At 55.0% G+C, this 22,546-nt stretch overlaps 1 protein-coding gene and 1 long non-coding RNA gene across 2 annotated transcripts; one reads left to right on the forward strand and one right to left on the reverse strand.

The window, feature by feature from the left end:
• Nucleotides 1-18,643, forward strand: LOC123604230. The gene is made up of 5 exons (XM_045490033.1): nt 1-162; nt 482-837; nt 14,631-14,864; nt 15,783-16,066; nt 17,313-18,643. Exons 1-5 carry the CDS (start codon nt 1-3, stop codon nt 17,369-17,371), a joined length of 1,095 nt encoding a protein of 364 aa, XP_045345989.1. The 3' UTR covers nt 17,372-18,643.
• A 543-nt stretch (nt 18,644-19,186) lies between these two features.
• On the reverse strand, nt 19,187-21,482 carry LOC123603301. The gene is made up of 3 exons (XR_006714822.1): nt 21,094-21,482; nt 20,731-20,827; nt 19,187-19,379 (listed from the first exon to the last, which is right to left on the reverse strand). It is a non-coding gene; the product is annotated as an uncharacterized LOC123603301 (long non-coding RNA).
• Nucleotides 21,483-22,546: the final 1,064 nt, after the last annotated feature.

Below are 22,546 nucleotides of genomic sequence, written 5' to 3' on the forward strand. Positions count from 1 at the left end.
ATGGGGAGGTTGAGGCCGGCCGCAGGAGAGCTCCACCGGAGCAGCGTGGCCGGCAGGGGGCTCTCCGCGCCGGCCTTCGCGGGAGGACGCGCCGGCAGCCGCTCTGACCGGCCAGAGGAGGAAAAGGGAAAATTACTGGAGCTCGGGGGCGGGAAGGGCTGCGTGACTGGGAGGAAGGCACTCGAAACTGTCGGGCCGCTAGCGTCCGGGCTCGATCCCCGGGGCGGCTCCGGCAGCCGGGCAGAGGGGCGCCCAGGCCACCCTCCCACCCCCGCCCGGGTGTCTTCCCGCGGGTGCCGCAGCCCGGAGCGGGCGCCGCGGCCGGGGGCGGTGCCGCCGAGGGGCGGGCGGAGGGCGGACCGGGGCGGGGCGCCGTCCGCTCGGCTCCGGGAGGCGGTGCGGGCGGGCGCTGGCCGCGTCCGCCCGCCCGGAGCCGCGGGGCGCGCAGCCTTCCTGATGTGTCACCAGCACGTGGAGCTAGCTAGGGCCGCGCGAGCGAGCGGAACTCCCCCAACTTTCGAGGGGTCTCGCCGCCCCGCTCCTCTCCCCCGCAGCGCCGGGCTCGCGCTCCCTTGGGGAGGGGGCGGCGGCGGCCCCCAGGTCCGGGCAGGTTAAGCGAGGCCGCGGCGCCCGGTCCGGCGCGCGCGCAGGGCTCCGGGACGTCGGGGCGTGGGGCCCGGCTCGCAGCTACTTCCCCGACCCCCGGCGGCGGCGGCGGCGGCGGCGGAGGCGGCGGCGGCGGAGCGGGCTCGGCGGTGCGGGAGGGCGCGGCCTGCGGTGGGAGGCGCCCCGCCTGGGGCTCGGCCCCGGCCCTGCGCCCCGCAGATCTGAGCGCAGGTAACCGAGGTGGCGCGGAGCTGGGCCTCGCGGGCGCGGCATGGGATCGTGGCGAAGTTTCTCAGCGTGTAACTCTCGCGCTCTCGGCTGGCGTTGCGGGGTCGGGGACGGCTGGGTCCCCACACCTCCCCCACGCCCAGCACTGTCCCTCGGCCTGCGCCCGGTGGCCTGGAGGCCGCGGCACCGAACGTCGTGTAACCCTTCGTGGGCCGGTCTCGGAGCCCTCGGGCCGAGGTCGGGCGGGGCGGGTGCCTTCTTGGGCGGACACCGCTTGGGGAAAACCCGGAGCGTCGGCTGAGCAGAGCGCCTTGGAAAGCGGGCGGTAGGATCCAGCTCGAAGAAGCCCGTCGGGGACGCGCCCGCACCCCGACCTCGGAGACGCGCGGGAGCTGAGGGCTGGGTCTTTGCGGGCGAGATGAGGGTGTCGGTTCAACTGGCCTACAAAGTCCCAGTCCTCGGCCCCCAGGACCGGCAGATTCTCCGAGCTCCAGGCCGGCTCGGCAGGAGCCCAGCGCTCAGGCGGGAGTGTGAACTCCTGCCAGGGGCCACCTCCCGGGGCCACACTGGAGAGGGGGCAGCGAGGGGCCCACGGCGCGGGCTCTGTGGGCGGATTCGAGGGATCCCTGTGCTTCGCAGGAACGGTGGGAACGTGCTCAGAACTTTAAGTCGGTCACTATGTGCAATCGGTGGCAGGTCCGTGTTCTTCGGGTGGAGCCGGTTCCCGCCAGGGCGGACGTGGGGTGGAGGGTGGGGGGGGGTGGTGGAGAGACAGCCCACCAGGGCTTGCCCCGCCGCGCTTCCCAGGGCGGCTGCCTTGAGCTTGGAAGTGGGGAGGATCACCCGATTTCTGGAGTTGCTCCCTGGGAGATGGCCCTGGATGTGGAGGTTTAGCCTCTGTGGAGGGGGACGCCCCTGCCCCTCCCTTCCACCACCCTTTCTTTAAAGGTACATCTTTGTGGGAGTGTCCTTTTGTTCCTTGATCTGTGCAAGGTAATGTTGACGGCTCTGAGTCCTCAAGTTTTATGCTGAGGCTCCCTTAAACCCTCTACCCGCTTTGCTTCTAGCCCCCCAAAAGAAAAGCTCCACCAGCCCCCAAGACTTCAGGTTTGCTGGGTGTTGGCACTTTGTTTTTGTTTGTATTGTGTTTGGGCTATCTTGGCCGGCCGTAGGGGCCTTGGAAAAACATTTGGGAACACACGCCGCCAGGTGACCTGAACTGTGTGAAGGGCAAGTTGACAAAACAGGGCACCTTGGGCCTCCTTCCACCTGGCTTTGGAAAACTGGAGAGTTTTCTAGAAGCAGGGAGGAGGGTGAGGGAGAAAGCAGCCCAGCCGGGTTGACCCCTCTCTGGAAGTTGTGCAGAGACCCCATCTGGAAGGTTTCTCCACAGGCTTCTGTGGGCTTAGTGTAGAGTTGGCTCCGCGGGAACCCAGCGTGGCCTCTGTCCCTGTTTGGGTGGCCATGCGGGGACCTGAACAGAGGGGTGAAGTAATGTGGAGGGGTGGGGTCCCTGAGGCAAGGCTGGGCCTGTGGGTCCAGGGGTGGACAAAGCCTAGCACTGCAGCTGGCCTGCACTTCTCAGGGTGAGCTTTGTCCTGCAGGCTGTAGTCAGTGTTACGTGCAGATGCCACAATTCTGGGAAGAAGTCTGTTGGTCACTTATCTAAAGGTGCAAGGTGCAAACTCTCAGTTTTGAGGCAACATTGTTTCGGAGCGGGATGGTGGGAGCTTGGACTGGAGGCCTTGCCCTGTTTAAGGGAAAAGTGCTCTCTTTGGAGTACTGAACCAAGTTGGGAAAACAGATTTCTCCCTTTGAACCAGTGCCTCTCCCGGCCCTGGGGATGCGTATCTTAAAGTAAATGAAGTGGAAATCTCCAGAATGTTATGTGGTCATAAAACATGCGCAGAACTGGGCTGGAGCGATGAGATGCGGAAAAGCTGGCAGAGTTGGCTGATTTGCACCCTCCCCAGAGGGGACAGACACGGGAATCAGGGACATAAATCCTGGGAACACGGGCATAAGGAGTCGTCGGTCGGTGTCCGTGGCCTCCCTGGCCTGGTTCAGGTGGCTGGCAATTCTCCCTCGGGCTATGCCCCATTCTCCAGGGCTGACCCGGGGTTTTAGGGATTTTTAGGAAATGCCCTAGTGCTTCATTTCTTCGGGGGAAGTGAGTGATTACGTTTTTCCTTGGGATTTTTCCTTTGCAAAATGTGACTGAATCAGCTACCCAGTGGGCTGGCCTGGCCTGGCCTCCAGCAGCTGATTTGTGCTTTGATTTAAGCCGTCCGTCGTATTTAGCAATTGTGCTTCGGTTGAGAGCCTTTTGATTTCGCTGTCCCCCTTTTGAATTCTTCTAGTTTTCCTGAAACTGGCGCCTCCTCTGCCCCTCCCCCCACCCCCTCCATCCCTGTAAGCCCGGGACCTCACTTGGTCGGGAAAGCGGCTTCCGGGGCTGGCCCTTGTGCCCTGGGGCCGGCTTCGGGAAGCTGGCTGGAGGGAAGGGTTTCAACCAGACCCCCAGGGAGACCCATGGAAGACTTAAAATCCAGCTGGACTCCTGGTCTAGCCTACTGGGAGGAAACCCGGATTCCCTCAACTCTTAAGTAGATTGCAGCCTGGTGAATAACCTTGCCCTTGTGGCTTTTTTTTTTTTTTTTTTAAGACAAACCAAATCCCAACCTATGAAAGATGGGAGATCCATTTTTGTTTAGCCGGATTGGATTGGCAAGGGAGGTGTTCGGAGAAGCCACCCCTCTCATCTCGGCTCCCAATGTCCTAGCAACTCTGGGAGTTCTGATACTTAGAAATACCTCTGGGGTTTCACAGGTGGCCGTGCCTGGGGGTGGCCCAGGTCTCCTTCGGTGCACCTTTGCCCAAAGCTCAGCTTTTGGAACCGTTAGTGGAGGTCAGCGTTCTGTCTCCTGCTTCGCGCTATGTGTGGCCCTCACTCCAGCACGGGGTGGATTTTCCTTCCAGGCCAGTTTGCGGCTCTCTGAGCACGATGGTGACTGTTTGGCCTGTCTTCATTCTTCTCCACAAAAGAACAGCACTCCTGCTCTGTGACAGGTCCCTGAAAGAGGTGTCCCGGAAGCAAGGGGCAGTCTGGGTTCCAGGAAGAGTTTTTCTTGAAGCGGCCTAGCGTGAGGGCCATGATGATGGACCCTGGGTCCCAAGGGGCTTGACTTGGAATCCTGACTGCCACTTGCCAGCTGAGCGGCCTTTGACAAGTAACTGCTCTGTGCCCATTTCTTCCCCTCGTGAAGGAAGCTCGATACTACGATGTAGCGTTGTGGCGAGGCTGATAGGAAGAATGTAGTTTCGTTGCCTGGCATAACACCAGTGGACCTTTGACTGGTCCTCTTCTCCTCGGCTCTCGTATTTGGAATCTACGTGAGTATACGCGTTGGTTGAGAAGGTGCAAGCGGAGTGACTTGAGACCTCAGGCTTGTGGTCTAGTGGGTTGGGAGGTCTTGTACAGTGTCTGCCGTGTAGCCTGGGGCAAGTTACTTAACCTCCTGGGAACAGCAGCTTAGTGATCATAAGGTGGGGATGAGGTCTGGGAACCTCTTCCCCTGTCTCAGCCTTTCTTGTCTACTGACCGTGTGCCTGGGACTGGGCCGGGCGAGGGTAGTTACGGCCGTGAGACGTGCACGATCCCTCGGCTGCCCACTGTGATTTGTACTCCGGTTCTGAGAGCAGCCGAGGGGTGTCGGGAGTCCTCTTGTGGCTGAGGCTCGGAGCGGAGGGGCTCCCCCCAGCATCTGATGGCCACTTCCTGGTGCAGTAGGGCTTTCCAGGTTGGGAGCCGGCAACGGAGAGCTGTGGAACAGGCGGTGGATGGGGCTGGATTAGCCAGCACAGAGTACTTAAAGTACCCCGGATGTGCACATGTGGCCACCTCGAACATCTGTTCAGCCATACACCCAGCCACTTCGTGAAAGGTCCCCAGGAAAGGTGAATTGCCACAGCTTGGCAATGCCCATTCGTTGACCCAGCGGGCATGCTAAGAGCAACTCTAGCGGGACCAGTCAAGCAGGGTACAAAATCAAAGTGGGGGTGGGGGTGGAAGGAAATAAGTTGATGTTCCAAAAAATGCTGCCGCGTATTCAGCCAGGAAATAAAAATCAGAATGTCGTTGGACTTCCTTATACTTTTTTTTTTTTTTTTTTTATGGCTCAGTGATGTTTTTATTTTGAATTTCAAACCAGTGATTGAGAGAGACGGTGATCTTTCTCAGCGCTTTAGAGTCTTTAGGAGTCCCAACTGGCCGTGGGCAGTGGGCTGGGCTTGCAGACGGACACAGAGCAGGTGACTTCTCACCCACTGCGCTGCTCCCTCCTCCCTTTGGCACGGTCTGGGGAATTTTGAAATCGCCCTGTAGCCAGACCCCTTGTGTTTGCTGTCCAGGAGAACTGGAGAGGGAGGTGCTGTGTGGAAAGAACCATCGCCTGATTTTAATCTCTGCTCTGCCACTCTGGGCCTGAGAGCCCCCTTCTCTGTCAAGTGGGGATTGGACTGAATACAGCATACACCCCTTGTAGCCTTAACATTGCTTCTACGATTCTGGGCCGGGAGGAACAGAGGAGGGCACAAGATTGGAACCTGGGGCTCTGGTTGGGAGGGGTGGGGAAAAGACTCGGAGATGTGCAGCTGGGAAATTTGGATCAGTCTGTGAAGACTTTGTGGTTCATTCTCATGAAACTCACTTCCTCTCACTGGATTTCTGCCCTCGGGTGTGTGGGGTTCAAGGGAAAAACTAGCCTCTCCTTCTTAATGACTGAGACTTTCATTCTGGTCTTCAATTTTCTCTTTCTCCATGTACTATGTAAGGTAGATCTCCTCCACTCTCCTGAAAACGAGTAGAGTTACTGCTCATATGCTGTTGGCACCTGGCTTTCCTGGAGATTGGTGGAGGACAAAATCCATTCCTGCTGAAGGCAGGCATTGGGGAAAGGGAAGGTTGGAAACCAGGCTCTCCTGTGGACTAGCTGCGTGACCTTGGACCGGTGACGTGCCTTCTTGGGACTCAGTTTTCCTGGATGTGAGGATACACACCTACTTTGTAGGATCAGAGGATCACAAGAGAATACCTGTGTGAAAGGCCAGGTGCGTGGCAACAGGGAGTATACACAACTGTTCTCAAGTGACACCATAGTTCAACCCAGGGCCTGTAGGGCCAGTGAAGAAACCCGGGTGAGGTCAAGGAAAGATGACCTGAGGCTGGCAAGCTACTTGTTGGCTTAATATCTGGGGAGAAAATACTGGGAGAAAAGTTAAGTCCTTGCTGTACTGTGTGTGTAGGGGTGGGGGGCGGGGGGGCTGGCTTCTTGAGGGAGATATGCTGGGTACACCCTTGTGGAGGGGGTGTAGGGAGAAGTCCCAGACTCTACCAGGGGTGGGTTCATGCAATCACTGTGCTCCAGCTTATGTGAGGGAACAGGTCAGTGGGAGAGTGAGGACAACATTCTCTTGAACCCCTTCCTGTAGAGCTTGATGTTGTGGGTTTAAGAACATGAAAAAAAATGTCTTTTTTTTTTTTGCTGTTGGAACTTTGAGGGCGATTAAACAGATACTTGGAACCAGGACTTGCATATGAGCAAAATGTTAGTCTCCAACTTGCCTGGCCAGACCACTGTGTATCTGGGAAAAGTCAACCAGACCACTTGTTCCCAGCCGCATAGTGTGGAGGGTTCACCCTCCCTTGGCCTGAGTCTTTTTCCCTCTCCCCCTGCCTCTCCTTCTCCTTCTGTGTCTGGTGATAGCAAGCATTCATTGTCACTCAGGTCTGGGCGCACACTAACCTTGGCCAAATCACTGAACGTTAAACCATCTGGCAAAATACCGCATTTCGACAATGGGCCTTTTCTATATAGATGGGGATAGAGAGGGCAGTGCTGGATGCTGGAAAACCACTTAAGCATTGACAGTGGAAAGGGGCAGGGTCCAGGACCCTGACTTGAATGTAAGGGATGGGGCTGGCGGGGGGGGGGGGGGGGGGGGGGGGGGGGGGGGGGGGGCTGCTCCTTAAAATAGAAATAGGTTGGAGAACCAGCTCGGCCTGTTTCCAGCGCCCCAGTCGGGGAAGGGGCTACTGCCAACCTACCTTGGCATCCTCCCTTTCGTCCTTTTGGTGGATTTTGTTGTAATTAGACAAGTCGTGACAAATACCCCATTGCCCTTTGGGCTGGGGAGTTTTGAGGACTCCTGCCTGGAAACCCAGCCTCATTCACTTGGGAGCCATAATTAGGCAAGAGAACAGTTCTCGGACCCTTGATTCAATAAAGACCCTTTTATGATGTTGGTTTTTCCCAGAAAAATAATACCACTTTGCCCCGTTTATTGCATTTAGATGTGTAATCATATTAGAGCTAAACAGCCCGGGGGACCGAAGTTACGTAGTTGGGGTTTTCACCAAAGCCTGTTACCGGGTCTTCAGAGGAAAACCGTGTCCTCGGAAAAAAAAAAAAAAAAAAAAGAAAACGACAAGGAACATTTTTGAGGATTTTTCTCCCGTGGCAAAAAGAGTATATTTTCTTGCATCAGGGTGAGAGGTGGCCCGGGATAAAAAACTAGAAAGTGAAACTAACTTGAGCGGCCCCTGTCAGTGCCGACGCCTGGTGCCCTCCGCAGCCCTGCCTGTGGCCAGGGCGTGCGTCCGCAGCACGGTCCCCTCGTCGGACAAACGGTATTTATCAGATGGGTAGCGCGTGTCCTGCCGAGGGCTGGAGGAAATACCAGAGAGGATGCCTGTGTCCCCTCCAGCAGGAGTCGTGGTGCCCCAGCACGTCTGCACCACGGTGGCAGGGCTGCGCGCGCTGGTGCACACAGGTGGCAGTTCTCTGCCTCCCCAAGCCCCTCCCGGTGAGGGCAGTCAGCCGTGACTAAATATAGTCCTGGAGGTCTCAGGCAGCTTTGGTTGGCTGGGACGTTTTGCGTGGCTCCGCCCACCGTTGCTGGCCACGCCTTCCAGGCAGTGGGCTCCGGGAGGGATGCCCTTGCCCTGGCCCTCTAGCGTGCAGACCCCCATCTACACAAGCGTCCCCTCTTACCTTCTTACCCCAGACATTTTGTCGGGCTAAACACATTTCCCAATCGGAGTAAAATCCCTCCTAGAAATCTGCCAGTGCCGGGTTAGGCAGAGCTCATGAGTGGAGTCCAGAACCTCTTTCCCAATTTGGGGTGTAGAAATCTCAGGCCATGGGGAAATTTCTGGCAGTCATTTATAGGAGTGCTCTATGAAGAAACAAGAGGGTATGACATTTCAGGATGCTGAAACCCTGTTGTATTAAAGGGGGTGGGGGATCCATTTAATTCCCCCACTTAATTCCCCATCAGGACAGCTGATGGGACTTATTGCTGAAATATTTTTCAGATATCACCCTTTAATGCAGACGCACTGCGTTTTTGTAGATGATTCCACTGTTTATACGTAATGTGTCTGGAGATATTCTTTCATAATGTTTGCGGGTTTTTGGTATTTTAAACTTTCTGGATGTTTTACACTCTTTGGAAGAAGTGCTGTTAAATTACATATACATACAAATAATATTTGCTTTTGCTTCTCCAAAGGAGTGTAATTAGAACATCTGAAACCAGATAACCCAATTAGTGCCTTTTTCTAATTAGCTGTTACATTATTTTAGATATCCAAGTGGAAAATTATTTTAGAGATGAGATAAATTATTTTAGATTTCCAAATGGAACTTGGGCTGCAGGGAGGTTCTGAGCAAGCACACAAAGAGGAAAGAAATCATGTGTTTTCAGTTTTGGCTACGACCCCCTCACTTGCTCCATGCAAAACACCTTGTGAACCTGCCCATCAGGCAGCAACAGTGTGCAGACGACAGTTGTTTTCCTTGACTCGGATCAATGAAGTTGGAAAGATTGTTCATCTGTGTCAGCTTCTCTCTGCTCCTGCCACTGGAACAGGTAGATGAAGGCAGGGTTTAAGTACTACTGTTTTACATTTGTCAGCAATGATGTTAGTGGCTGTTCTTTGGGGGAAAAAACTCTGGTGATAGTTCATTCAGTTCGTATTTTCTGCATGCCTCGAGTGTGCTTGCTTTGTGCCCTGTGGCCAGGGGGCCGTCTGCAGGGATGGGGACCTGCAGCCAAGACCAGGGAATGGAGCTGGGACCCAGCTTTTGTACTCTGTGGCTGTTACTGGTGCCGGCCCACAGTCCTTGCCCCAAATTCTGAACTCCCCCCCCCCACCCAAAAAACAAAAAACTGAAAACCAAAAGTTTGTTGGTAGAACTCCTTTCATGGGAAAACCTGACCCAAACTGAGGTGAGACCATTAGAGTCTATTTCTCTTGGGGAGTGTGAATATCCAATGGATTTCACTGGGTGATAGGAATGTGTTTAATTAGGGGTGTTGCAAAACATGTGGTATGTATACCTCATTACCTTTTTATTTTTGATTGATTGATGTTTTAATGTTTGTTTATTTTTGAGAGAGAGACAGAGTGCGAGCAGGGGAGGGGCAGAGAGAGGGAGACACAGAATCCCAAGCAGGCTTCAGGCTCCGAGCTGTCAGCACAGAGCCCGATGCAGGGCTTGAACCCAAGAGCCATGAGATCATGACCAGAGCCACAGTCAGACGCTTAACCCACTGAGCCACCCAGACGCCCCAACATAGATTCTTCTTTCCCCTACTGTTAGCTGAGCCGTCTGTATGCCTTCTCTCCTTGTCTTGTTTTCCTCCCCCGTGGAGTCTCCCTTAAGAGATAAAATTTGTGACTCTGATGGCAGAACCCACGCCCAGCTTTGGTTCCTCCAGATGGTCTGGAACTGTGGAGGAAAGGAGGGCGCTGCCTCCCTGGACCAGCCTCATTAGCGGGAGTGGGTATTTGTGTGGACAGATGCTTTCAGGCTCTGGGCCAGCCTTGCCCAGGGGCACTTGGGCCTCCACCCACTGATGAGTTTTGGGGGGGCTGAGCCAACACCAAGACATGCTGGCCAGTCGGCATCAGGCCAGGCAGGGCTGGAGAGTTTGTTGGGCATGGCGGGGGGGGGGGGGGGGGAGCTGAAGGGGTGAGTGTAAGCATTTAGGAGCTGAGGTGTTCTTAGCAAAAGAATTTCTGGCCCAGAGACGTTGGTTATCGTAAACCTGGGGACTCTGATGGCTGAGTTTCAGGTCTCCTGGCTTTGTTCATCCCAGCCTGTGAACAGCCAGTGAGGGTGGGTGGGGCCAGCGAGTCTAGGAAAGCTTTCTGCTGCCTTCAAGGCTGCAGTCCAGCTGTGCCCTCGGGCTCCCATCTCCAGAGCAACTGTCCTGGGGCTGACTGGGTAGGTGTTGGAAGGAGGGCCCACGGAGCCCACTCCCCTGAGTTGGGTGCTGGGAGCACCAGCATCCCTCTTCCTGCCCTACCCAGCTCCCTCTTCAGGGAAACTTGGCCCCTGACTCAAGCATGCTTGGCCTCTCCAGGCCCCGGGGGCCAGACCGTCCCAGCCAGCCCCTGCCACAGGCCCCGGCATCCCTGTCTGCCCAGTAGCTTCTCTGGAGGAGGGGTTCCCCCAACACATTTTGGGACTCTTGCCCTCTGCCTGACCACTTCCTTCCCTCATTGGGTGGGACTGGCACATTCTTTTCTTTCTAAAGCAAATTCCAAACAAGGGCTGATAACTCTGGTTGGCTTTCTTTTCCTTCCACCATGGTTTTGTGGGTTGCTGGCTATTTTAGGGACTTCAAATTCAGAGTGGAGCCTCCTCACTCTGCAGCTCCTCTGGAGGCCCTGATGGCTTTTCACCCCCCAAGGGGGGGCGGCCAGGCCCGTGGTCATCAACGTGCGATCAGCACAGGCCAGGCTCAGGGAAGGCCTGAGGCCCAGGAATGGATGCGCTCCGCTGCTAGCCACGCCCAAGTGGGTCATTTTCACACACCTGGCAGGGCAGGTGGGGGTTGGGGGGGGTCCTCTAGCCACTACTTGGGGCCCCAACCTCACCTCATTCTTGAACAGCGGGGTCAGACGCCGCCTGTCCCGTGGTGAGTAGACGGCCTCGAGCGGTGCTTCTTAAACTTCGGTGTCCCCGAACATCGAACAAGGAGCCTGTCATACAATGCAGACTGGGGCCCTGGAGCCAGCATTGGTAATCCGTGCGTGTGACTGGGTGTACGTGGTTTCAGGACCGTGCTGCTGGGAGGCCAGTAGGTGAAGCAGCTTCACAAGTGTGGAGTCGGGGGCAGCAGGGAGAAAGAAGGGGCCGGGGGGCCAGAAGGGTCACCCAGAAGAGGTGAGCTGAGTCTTGAGAACACAGTGGGGAATGGGTAACAATAACTCCCTCTGCTCGAATGCTCTGCGCGGGGTATAGTCCTCAGCCTTTGAGAGGAATGAACGTCTTTAATCCCGTGAACCAGGTGGTCACCTTGATCTTGCAGAGGAGCTGACTGATGCCGAGGGTTACATAGCTTATCAAAGGTGCTGGGTCTCACCCCCTTACTCTACTCCACTGGACTGGGGCCAAGGCACCCCAGTCCCCCCGTGTGAGCAGGACCAGCTCATACAAACAGGGTTGGGGCTTCTTAGTGGGCGAAGCACGATGCAGTCGTGCTGTTGAACGGTTCAGAGGGCCTTGTTCCTAGCGTGTGGGGGACAGCTTGGGTTTTGCGGGGGGAGGGGGGGGTGTATGGCCGTGATCTTGGTTAGGGCAGAAGGCGGCCAGTGAGGGGACAATTGTCATAACATAGCTGGGAGAGGGTGAGGCTATAGCCAGGCAGCTGTGTTTCTGGGCGCACGGTGCCTCAGCCTGAACAAGGACTTGCCGTCCGACCCTGGACCGACCCCCACCCTCCAACACTTTCCAGCCGTTCTTCCAAGAGGGAAAGGATTCTCGCTGTCTCTGGCGACTTCCAGGGGGCCTGGGGTCTGCGGGGAAGGGGAAAACTACTTGGAGAGGGTGATACACGCTCCACGTGAAGCTCGGAGTGAAGTTCGCCGAGTGATATACGCTCCAAGTGAAGTTCGGAACTTTCATTCTCCAAGTGAAGAGATAATGGCACCAGGGCTGTCTTCCGTGAGTTAGGCTCTCGTGGTGGCGGGGCCACCTATGCTCTGAGAGGCTGCCTGTTGCGTAGGCACGGCGTGACTGGTGACAGGCCCCCAAGGGGTGGGTGCAGGTCAGGCTGGGTGGGGCAAGCTCCCAGTGGCCAGCTGGGCAGGTTCCAGCTGAGCTGGGGCCCTCGGTGGAATGGCCTGGCTTCAGAGCACAAGTGAGCCACCAATGGGTGGCATTCCACAGATGGGCGGCATTCTGGACCGTGAAGTTCACAGGAGTCAAAGGTCCAGGGTCGGGGGTTGGGGGGGGGGGGAGCCTCTGCTGCCCTGGAGGTCTGTCCAGCCTGGTCCGTAGAGAAGGACTGTAAACGAGGCTCTGATTCTGGAAGCCCCTTTCATCCTCCCGTAAGAAAAAAAAAAAAAATTGGTCACCACCCTCTTCCTTCTTGGCCACTTTCTGACCATCCCCTCACCCCACCCCCTGTTTCCTCCAGCCTGCACTTCCCCACGGAGCCGGTCAGGGGGTTGATTCGAATCTGAAAACCATCCAGGACACCCCAGCCATCTTTGCCCACCGCAGGCTGTTTCTGTAGGGGGTTGGGGACCTGTGTTCCTACTTAGGCCCACCTGACGCTGTTGCCTCTTGTAGAGCTCACCTCTGACGCAGTGGGCAGGATGGGCACGGGGAACGCTGGACTGAGGTCCCCGTTCACACGGCAGCCCCCCCACGGCGTGCTGGGTCTCAGGGTTCACCCTCACGCCTCCTGCCACGGACAGAGGGTCCGTGTCCGCCGGCTCTTCATGTCCCTTGCCTCTTACGCAAGAGAGCAGAAATTCTCTGTTTTCTGAAAGGGGAGAGCTGCCGGAAGCTTTGTTCCTTTTGGGCCCATTTTAGAGACAGGGTAACCAAAGCCGTGACTGCCGGCGGGAAACAGCCAGAGCTCAGTTCCTGCTTCCCGTTAGTCTTGAGTCTTTCCAGTTGTTCTTCAAGAGGGCTTCCAGAGCCGAGCAGCTCTCCCCCCCAGGTTTCCTGACACCCCCAGCCCCGGTCTCCACCCCACCTGGTCCCGGCCTGGCCTCTGAGGAAGCCTGGAGCCGACTGTCTTGTTTTCACATGCCGCGTGAGGCCCGTGCCTGCCACTTGGTTTCTCAGGAGCTCAGTCTCTCTGCAACGTGGGCGTCCGCGCCCTCCATGTGAAGACACGGGCCAGATGACCCTTCTCCCGGGTCTTCCTGCGTTCCCTAGCTCTTGGGACTGCCCTCGTCCACTTACGATTCCTTTCCATTCTGGTCCACGGCCCTCCCTGGGCAGAAAGCACTGGGGTGAGAGTTGGCTCTGGGTGCAGCAAAGGCTGGTCATTCCTGGGTGTGCCATGGGGCCAGTGAGGCGGAGACCTGGTGGCCGCCCTACCTGCCACAGAGCGTCCAGGGCCCCCTGGGCTGTGGGCCAGTGTCGGGTAAGGGGACCCTCCACTCCACCTCGGCTCCCCTGGGCTGGGCGGGTTGACTGCCGACTTACCTGGAGAGAGTTCAAGGACAGCAAGAAAAATGAGGGACTTTCAGGGGCAGCTGTGTTTTCTGACTCAGTCATAATGCCCCTAAAAATCCTTATTGTTCTTGCAGTGTGCATCGGGCAAGCAGCTGCCAAGCCACCCCTTACCCACCTGGCCGCTCCGGGACAGGAAGGGCTTCCCGGGGTCAGATTGGGATGTCCTCCCCCATCCTCTTGAGAGCGAATCATTAAAACAGTGCTGTTGGGCCGATGCATTGATTTACATATATTTTTCCTTTTCCTTTTTTTTTTTTTTTTGGTGGAGGATTGGGGAGGGCTGGGCATTGAGATAGTCCTGCCCAGATTGGAACTCAGAAGAATATAGGGTCTCCCCAGTTTGTGTGCGGTAAGGGTTCAGAGGACCCCAGCTGGAGGTGCAGGGCCCAAGGAGGGGTGTCTTAGGGGCGAGCAGCAGTGTGGGGCTTGTGGGATGCCCACCTTTTCTGAGAAGTTAGAACTGTTTAGGGGCAGGAGGGGAGAAGGCACCTGGGCAGGAACTTGTACTGTGTTTTATTTATCTTGAGAGAGAGAGTGCGTGTGCACCAGTTGGGGGGGGCGGGGGGAGGAGCGGGCAGAGAGAGAGACTCCCAGGCAGGCTCTGTGCTGTCAGCGCAAAGCCTGACTCACGAACCAAACCATGAGATCACGACCAGAGCCGAAATCAAGAGGCAGACTCTTAACCGGCTGAGCCACCCAGGCGCCCCTGAGCTATGCTTTAAAACCAAGGGAGCCTCAGCGAATTCCCTGGGAGCCAGTTACCTGGCCATTTTGAAAATACACTCCCAGTGGATTCAAGTGCAACCCTCCCCCCCCCCCCCCCAACCGATCCCTGCCGTGCCCCCGGAGCTTGCTTCTTCTTGGCTGGATGTTCTCTATCCCTGTTTCACCTCCTGTGGCTCCCCACTTCTCAGCAGGTGGCCCCGTCCCCACCTTTCCCAGCCCACCCCACAGGTATTTTGGCTTTTGGCTGAGCCGAGGCCTTGTCTTGGGTGGGTTCAGGGGTTGCGTGCTGGGGGATGTTCAAGAAGAAATACCAATTTGTGACATATCCGGCGCAACCCAGGAATGCCAATTCGCAAAACTGTCACCAGATCCCAAAGCACCAGAACCTTCCCCCCACCGCTAAGGCCTGCCCATAGATGGACAGGGAGGTGAACAGGCAGCAAGCAGGACCCTCTGGTCCACCCCAGGACTCATCAACCTCACGGGTCAGCAAGGGAAATGAACCCTCTAGGTATTTCTTAGGTTTCTAGGTACAGACTTACAAGCCCTCGTCACTGGAGAAGATGGCTGTTTGCAGGACCCTGACCACGTGATCATCCTTCCGGCCAGCCTTCCTCCTTCGGGCCCCTTACTCCTGGGCTCTGGTCATCCCAGCCATGCCTCCATACCAGCTCTGCCAGAGACCATTTTTAAAGGGCTGGGTCTGCTCAGGAGCGTCCGCATTAAGATCTGCCCAGGAGAAGGGACAACTTCAAGGTAAAGGTTAACATGAGGTGGGGGTGGGGGGGGGGCATGGAGTGATGTTTATCCCTTCTTGGTAAGAGGTGGATGGGTCTTTCAAGAAATGAGATTCTCACCACCTACCGTGGACACGGGATGATACATTATTCCTTATAGCTAAGCATTTGCTACCTCTAAATCAGCTCTCTGTCCCTGAGGCCCCTTTGCCCTGCCACCCCCACCCCCCGCCCAAACTCCTTGTTCCTGAGTGTGTTCCTTGTTCCTTACCCCAGAAGCTTGCAAAATGAAACCAAAAAAAAGTCAATTTTGTACAAAAGGAAATACATGAAAAATAAAACTGAATACTGTTTTCCCCCCCAACTGTAATAGAACTGCCTTCCACCATAGAGCATTTCAAAACACAGGAGGATGAAAAGGCTCACAGAAACGCCCATACCTAGACAGAACGTCTGCTAATAAACAGATCCTTCCAGCGTTTTTCCCCCATGTGCGTATACCCCCCACCCAGTTAGTGGGACTGGGGTTTTTTAAAAGGCGTGAGGCTCGCAACCCGTTTGAGCAATGGCCCTGTGCTCTTGGGAGCTAGAGTCTCTCTTTTCTTCTTGCCAAGTGGGACGGGCAGGAGCTCGCCCACAGCCAGGAAGCCCGGAGCTGTCAGTGGCGGGTACTGGAGCCACACTAGGTCTCTCTTCTAAACCGAGATGGATGGAGTTGGTGAGGAGGCTGGAAATGCAGGCTTTGTCCTCACTGATCTCTAAGTGGGCTGCTGCATGGCTTCTAGACTCTGGTCGTGCTCGGAATCTGGGGAGCGTTACAGACACGTCAGGGCCTGCTTGCTCCCCAGCAAGGCCAGTTGGATCTGGGTGGCCGGGGATAGGGGAGCACCCAGGGACTGGTCTCTTGGTCTTCTCTTCCTCGGGTGACTCTGTTAAGCATCCAGAGAACTCTCTGGCCATGCACCCACGAGCTAGAGATGGAAGAGATTCTGGCAGCCCGGCCTTCAGAGCCTGATCGAGGAGATGTGACCATTTGCAGTTGGCAGAATTTCACGTCCATTATTTTCTCTGCCGCTCAGAGCCCTCTTTTGATCCTCATTCTACGGATGGAGGGAGTGAGGCAAAAGCGATCAGGAGACTCGCCGGGAGACACAGCCAAGGATAGGGCAGCGCTGGGGTTCGGGGCTGCAGCCTTGGACTCCCGCTGCCAGTGCTCTTTCAGTAATAAGTATTTATAATTAGTATATGGTTTTAACAAGCATATCATAATGCTTTGGTCATCCAGTCCCGGGAGGTGAGTGGGTGGGTGCTGCTGTCTCATGGAGCATGGTGGGTATCTGCATCACAGAGAGGCTGGTCTCCCTGATGTGAGTGCTCCCAGCCAGCCTGGACCCACAGCCGCCCCAATTCAGCCCTCCGTTGGCCTAGGATCCCAGCCCTGGGCAGGGCAAGATTTAACCTCATTTTCAGAACACATCAGCCGTGTGGCCTAGGTGACAGCTGGCGGGTGGCTGAGGCCCCTGGTTCCCTGTTCCCGGCCTGGACAGAGGTATCTAGGAAGGCACACAGCCTGCATGGGGCTTGCTCATCTGGGCCCTGCCCTGAGCTGGCAGCCCTCAGGGTCAGGACCCCCTCCGGAGGTGCCTACATCTCCGGAAGGCTGTCCCTGCCTCTCCTCCTTTCCCTACAGAGCTAGACTCCAGGAGCCTGGCCTGAGGGCCACCTGGGCAGGCTGCCAGTGCAGGGGACTCACGGGCAGGCGCATGGCGAGCTCCAGGAAGCCGTCAGCTGTTCCTAGACCAGCCTGCAGAGCCGGACAGCCAGCCAGCCTGCCTCCAACATGAGGGGTGGAGCCAGGAACTGAGAACACTGCTTTCCCAGAGCCTAGCTGGGCCAGGCCCACGGGCTTTCTCGGGTGCTGAGGGCCTGAGCCTTGGCCACACCTTCCCTTGTTGGCCTTGGCTCTCTCTCCCTCGGTCTGTCTCTCCCCCTGCCCGCCACCAGCTATTCCGCGGCAGAGTAGACGCTCTTGGCAAGGCCATCCATTTAACCTGCTTCCCAGAAAACAGGATGGTTGGGCAGGCAGACTTAGCCAGCACCTTGGTGGGAAACAGGGCGGTGGACCTCAGCTCAGGCTTTTCTTGCCCGTACTCCTTGGGGGCCGGGTTGGGAGGTAGCCCTAAGCTGCCTTGGCTTACCTGGGTCAGGAATAACCTCAGTTCAACTCACAGCCAGGCAGAGGCAAGAGCTTTGAGCTCCTGGAGCTGGGGAGAGGGGAAGGATAAGCCTTGGCCCAGGAGTCTGATCAGGGGCACTTAGCTGGGATCCTTGGGTAAAGCCCCCCATCTCTGAGTCTGTTGCCTCATTTGTTTGGTGGGCATAAGAGTGCCCTTTAGAAATGTGTCTGAATACAAGGCTTCCGAATGCAAAAATGAAGTCGTTGTTTCCCCCTTCTCTCCCCTTCCAGGAGGACACTTCCACGGAGAACCCTGGGAGATGTCTGGCACAGAGAAGATGCTCACTTAATGTAGGTGCACTGCTCCAGAAGTGAGGTCTGGGTCTCAGTGTGTTGGAGGGTGCCTTCCGTCCTTATCTCTACAAAGGTGACCTTTCCTTCCGCTTCCTCTCTGGCTGTCCTGCCCTGGCCGGACCCCATAGAGATCGTGGTTCTGGCTTGAGACGCTGCATTCCTCTCTGGCCGGGCCCGCCGAGACCCAGAGCCCAGGGAGGACTCCTTCCCCTCCTTGATGCTCGTCCTGCAAGTCCAGACGCCGTCAACTCCAAGGCGTTCCCTCTGGGCCCGGGCCAGAGTAGCTGCGGCCGAGCTCCTCCCTCCCCCGCCAGCCTCCTTGGGTGCAGACAGCCCAGCACAGGCAGGAAGGGCCTTCTGTTTGCCTTGGCTGGTGGGGAAGAGATTAGTGCTCGCTTTCTGTTTGGACTCTTGTATCTAACTAACAGGCAGGCCCGTGATGTCGAAGCAAAGCACACTTGAGCCTTGAATGAGTTTGGGCCCTGTTCCTGAGGCCCGGCCACTGCAGAGGTGTCTGGAGGTAGGAAGGGGTGATAACACCACCCCTTGGTTATATGCAGAAATGTAATGGCCGTCTGTCAGCTGTCCCTACCCAGAGTCCACGGCCCTTACTTTGGGTAATGCCTCCTCAGAAGACCACTTCTCCCCGACCTCGACTTTAGAGGCAAGCATGGATCCCCGGACACACACGGAGACTCCCCCTTGGTGGTTTTGCAGCAGCTACGGGGAAAGAGGCGTTTGCTTTTTTGTGGGATTTGCCAGGCTGATGGAACTGCTGGCGGCCATCCTGTTCTCTGCTTGAGGTCAAAGCCAACAAAGAAGAAAAAGCTCAGAAATGGAGAGAATATGCGGTGCAGATATCCATAAGCCCCTGGATTGAGCCATGCCTGAAGCTAACTCTACTCCTGGATTAACCCGATTATATGAGCCAATGCATTTCTTCTGTGCTAACATTATACTAAGTGGGGTTTCTGTCATAGAAAGGAGCCTAATAAAACAGTGTTTTTCTTTGGTCTCATTAAGAAAAAAAAAATCAACTCTGAGGTATACTTTGCATGCAATAAAATCTATCCATTCGAAGTGCTCAAGGCCTAAATTTTATCAAATGTGTACACCCTGGTAACTACCACTGCAGTCAAGATGTAGAACGTTTCAAGTTCTCTTATTCCCCTTTATAGTCCTTTACCCTGAACAACCACTGACCTGCCTTTGTTGTAGAGATTAATTTTGCCTTTCTAGAACTTCATATAAATATTATCATTTAGTGTGTACTCTTCTGTGTCTGGCTTCTTTTATTCAGCAGGTCTTTGAGATGCACCCATGTTGTGTGCCTAAGTAGTTCATTCCTTATTTCTGGGAAGAATTCCACCGTATGGATGTACCACAGTTGGCTTAGCCGTTTATCCGATGATGGACATTTAAGCTATTTCCAGATTTTGACTATTACGAATAAAGCTGTTCTGAACATCGGGGCGCCTGGGTGGCTCAGTCAGTGAAGCATCTCAATCTCTGCTCAGGTATGAACTCAACGGTTTGTGGGTTCCAAGCCCCGTGTTGAGCTCTGTGCTAACAGAACAGAGCCTGCTTCGGATTCTCTCTCTCTCTGCCCCTCCCCTTCTCGGGCTCTTTCTCAAAATAAATAAACTTAATTTTTTTTTTTTTTAATAAGCTGTTTGGACATTGAACACAAGTCTTGGTGTGTGCCTATGTTTCCATTTTTGTGCCTAGACATCAGTCTCATTTTACAGCGGAGAAGACTAAGGGTCAGAGAGGTAGAATGACTTATCCAAGGTCACACAGCTGATGGGTCCTGCGGCTGGCACGGGGAACACGAGTAGGGCAGTTACGTAGCACAGGTATCTGGGTGTTCCTTAATAAATGACCTCGGACTGCTTGGGTTGGGAGCTCGTGGACTCTTGTGCTCAAGAACGTCGTGGCCAGGAGGGACGGTCAAGATGAGTTATAGCCGTGTTCCTCACCTTTGTGTGGCCCTTGTTTTTCCCCCTGTGGATTCCACCATTAGAGATTGTATCTCATAAACAGACTGCATTCAGGAAGCCAGACTCTGCTTCCCCAAACATAAAGATGCATCCAGAACTATATGAGCTGACAATCACTGAGCAAGCTTGTTTGAAGATTTACAGTTGAAATTGCTCCAGCCCAAACTGGAGACCTGATTTTTCGGGCTCGGGACCAATCACGGAACTGTCTCAGAAGTTGGAGGATGACAAGTGGGTAAGCCCTTAGTCCAGCCTCTCCTCTCACAGGTGCTCCCGCCCAGCCTCTGCCTTCTGGTCTTCTCCTACTGAGGTCAGCCCTTGGAGGTCAAGTGCCTGTTGTGAATGCAACAGGGGTCAACTCCCTAGGTCCAGACTCAGGGTCATCCCTAGGTCCAGCTGTCTGGAAGCCAGATGCATCTTTGGGCCTTCCTCTCCTTCAGCGGAGCCACCTGCACTGGGAGTCCTGGCTAATACAGCTGAGCCAGGACCTCACCCTTCAGCGAAGCTTCTCCCAAGTTCTCCAGGCAGTCAACGAATGGCCAGTCCAGTTCACCTCCAGGGAGGCAGGGACAGCCACTGCTAAGTGTTTTACACCCATGATCTCATACCCTCTCAACAACCCTAGGGAAGGTACTGTTGTCCTCACTTTACTGTGAGGGAAACTGAGGCACAGAGCTGCAGCTGTATCACACCTGGAATGTGGGTGCCTCGCATGTATCTTGTGTGCCCCTGAAGATTCTATCTGCCTCCTGTGCACCAGACTCCTGGCTGCTCTGTTTCTACCATGGCTGTGCCACAACTGAAGCTGACCCCTCCCAGGCCACATCCCAGGGTAAAGGGTCTGGCTCCCGAATGGCCACCGAAGGGGCCACCAATGCAACCCTTAAGCACACAGGGAGTCAGTTCCCGTACTTTGAGCCACAGGACGTGCGATGGGGGCATAAGTGCCTCTCCTCCCTCCCTTGGACCACTGGAGGCACGTTTTCCTTGTGTGGTCTGTTACAAAGCAGCAACCGTGTGGTTACACATCACCTCGCATTTCTTCCCGAACTTCTCTACCTCCCCTCTCTCTACCTTGAAGTTCTACCTCTAACTTATCAGTGCTCCGTTTTCTGGGGAACACAGTCTGGCTCCTGGGTCTGCACTACAACTGCTTCAGTGAACGCTGAACAAGAGAAAGATGCATTACGTCATTGCCCTGAAGACGGAAAACAGGTAGGGGACAAGGACAGTGCCAAGTTCATCAGCTCATTACCCCTTAACTCCCCCGCACACACCTGTTCACTGGGTTGAATCAGTCGCATCTTCTCTGACCTCCCCCGTGAAGTTCATAGCCTGTGGTCTCCCTCACTAACCTCCGTCCGGTAGCGAAGAGTTCATGTTCCTTGATTCCCCCACTGGCTCGTATGTGATACTGGCAAGGTACTTGGCCTCTCTGACCACTTTCCCCATCTGTAAAATGGGAACAAGAATGGTCTCACCACATAGGACCGTTGAGAGGTTTAACTGACCCTTAGTTTTGTGCCTGGCACATCGTAGGTGTAGACGCCATTGTTGAGCAGCCCAGTTCAACGTCGCCTCTTCCAGTTACGGCCCCGCTCTCTCTTGAAAACCCCCCTCCTCCGTTCTCAGTCCCTATTGAGTAAATAGGGCTATCCCCCACCCTATTCCCAAGCCTGTCACCAGACCCAGGCCAATCAGCACCCCCCAATACTGACCTCAAATATTGGCTCATGCCTGGGCATGAGACCCAAGTTGGACTGGTCCTTGTAACAGTGTCCTGAAGTTTCTGGAACAGTCAGGAAAGAGGTGCTTGCTCTTTGCTGAGATCATTAGCTTGGAGCTGCGAGAGGCCATTTTTACTACTTAAGAATGATGTCAGAAGACAGCGGAGCCAGGAGGTGGAGCAGGACACAGAATGCTGATGATGTCTTTGGAGCTCCTGGATCCAGTCATGCCATAACCCCTGCTATTTTTAGGAATGAACACACAAACCAAATTTTTTTTTATTTACATAAGCCAGTTTGGGTTTTCTATTGCTCAAAACTGAAGTGGTCTTGACTAATCCAGTAGGTTCTATGTATAACTACTGCTGTTATTGCAATTAATATTATTATAAACACATTATCAGGAAGGTGCAGCCATGGGGATGCCTGGGCCAGGTTCCCTCGGGGGGGATACTGCTGCCCTGCGTACATTATACCCTGGATATCAGCTTCCCGAGGCGGGTGGGATTCGTGTCTCAGGCAACTGGTGGGTGCTGCAGGGTAGGTGGGCTAAGGGACATCTGCTGAATGAAAAGTGAAGTAGGCTTATCGCCCCCTACCGCCTCCGTTGTGCCCTGCCTTCCAGCTCCCACGCCAGGAACACATTTGCCCTCATTGCTCGTCCTTGGCCCATGTGCAAACCCACTAGGGTATCCTCCAGGAGACCATCTTGGCAAACTGGTCTGTTGTTTCCACAGACCTCATTCACCCCCATATCTGTTCAGAGAGTGTTTTTAAAACCCTTTATTAAAAGTGATCGTTATACAGGACGCCTGGGTGGCTCAGTCGGCCAAGAGTCAGACTCTTGATTTCTGCTTAGGTCATAATCTCACGGTTGTGAGATCAAGCCCCTATCCGGGGCTCACGAACAGTTACGACCAGTAACTCAAATGGTTTAAAGACTTCACTCTAAGGCCAGAAGCCCTAAAACACCCAGAAGGAAACATAGGGAAAAGCTCCTTGATATAGGTCTTGGCAATAATTTCTTGGATGTAACACCTAAAGCACAAGCAACAAAATAAAAAACAAGAAGGAGTACATCGAACGAAAAGCTTCTGCACAAAAGAAATTATTGACAACACCGAAAGACACCCTACAGAATGGGAAAAAACATTCACACATCCTGATAAGGAGTTAATATCCAACATATATAAAGAATGCATGCAACTCAGTAGTGAAAAGAAACAAGTAGTTTAATTTAAAAATGGGCAAAGGGGGACGCCTGGGTGGCTCAGTCGGTTGAGCGTCCGACTTCAGCCAGGTCACCATCTCGCGGTCCGTGAGTTCGAGCCCCGCGTCAGGCTCTGGGCTGATGGCTCGGAGCCTGGAGCCTGTTTCTGATTCTGTGTCTCCCTCTCTCTCTGCCCCTCCCCCATTCATGCTCTGTCTCTCTCTGTCCCAAAAA

Source organism: Leopardus geoffroyi, chromosome E1, assembly GCF_018350155.1.
Source record: "Leopardus geoffroyi isolate Oge1 chromosome E1, O.geoffroyi_Oge1_pat1.0, whole genome shotgun sequence".
NCBI lineage: Eukaryota > Metazoa > Chordata > Mammalia > Carnivora > Felidae > Leopardus > Leopardus geoffroyi.

Bases quoted from the DNA above. Each gene is read 5' to 3' on its own strand.
- LOC123604230 (XM_045490033.1), top strand. From the start codon at position 1: ATGGGGAGGTTGAGGCCGGCCGCAGGAGAGCTCCACCGGAGCAGCGTG. The intron at 163-481 runs GTGACTGGGAGG...ACGTGGAGCTAG, and splicing joins TCGGGGGCGGGAAGGGCTGC to CTAGGGCCGCGCGAGCGAGC. The intron at 14,865-15,782 runs GTAAAGGTTAAC...GACTCTGTTAAG, and splicing joins GGAGAAGGGACAACTTCAAG to CATCCAGAGAACTCTCTGGC.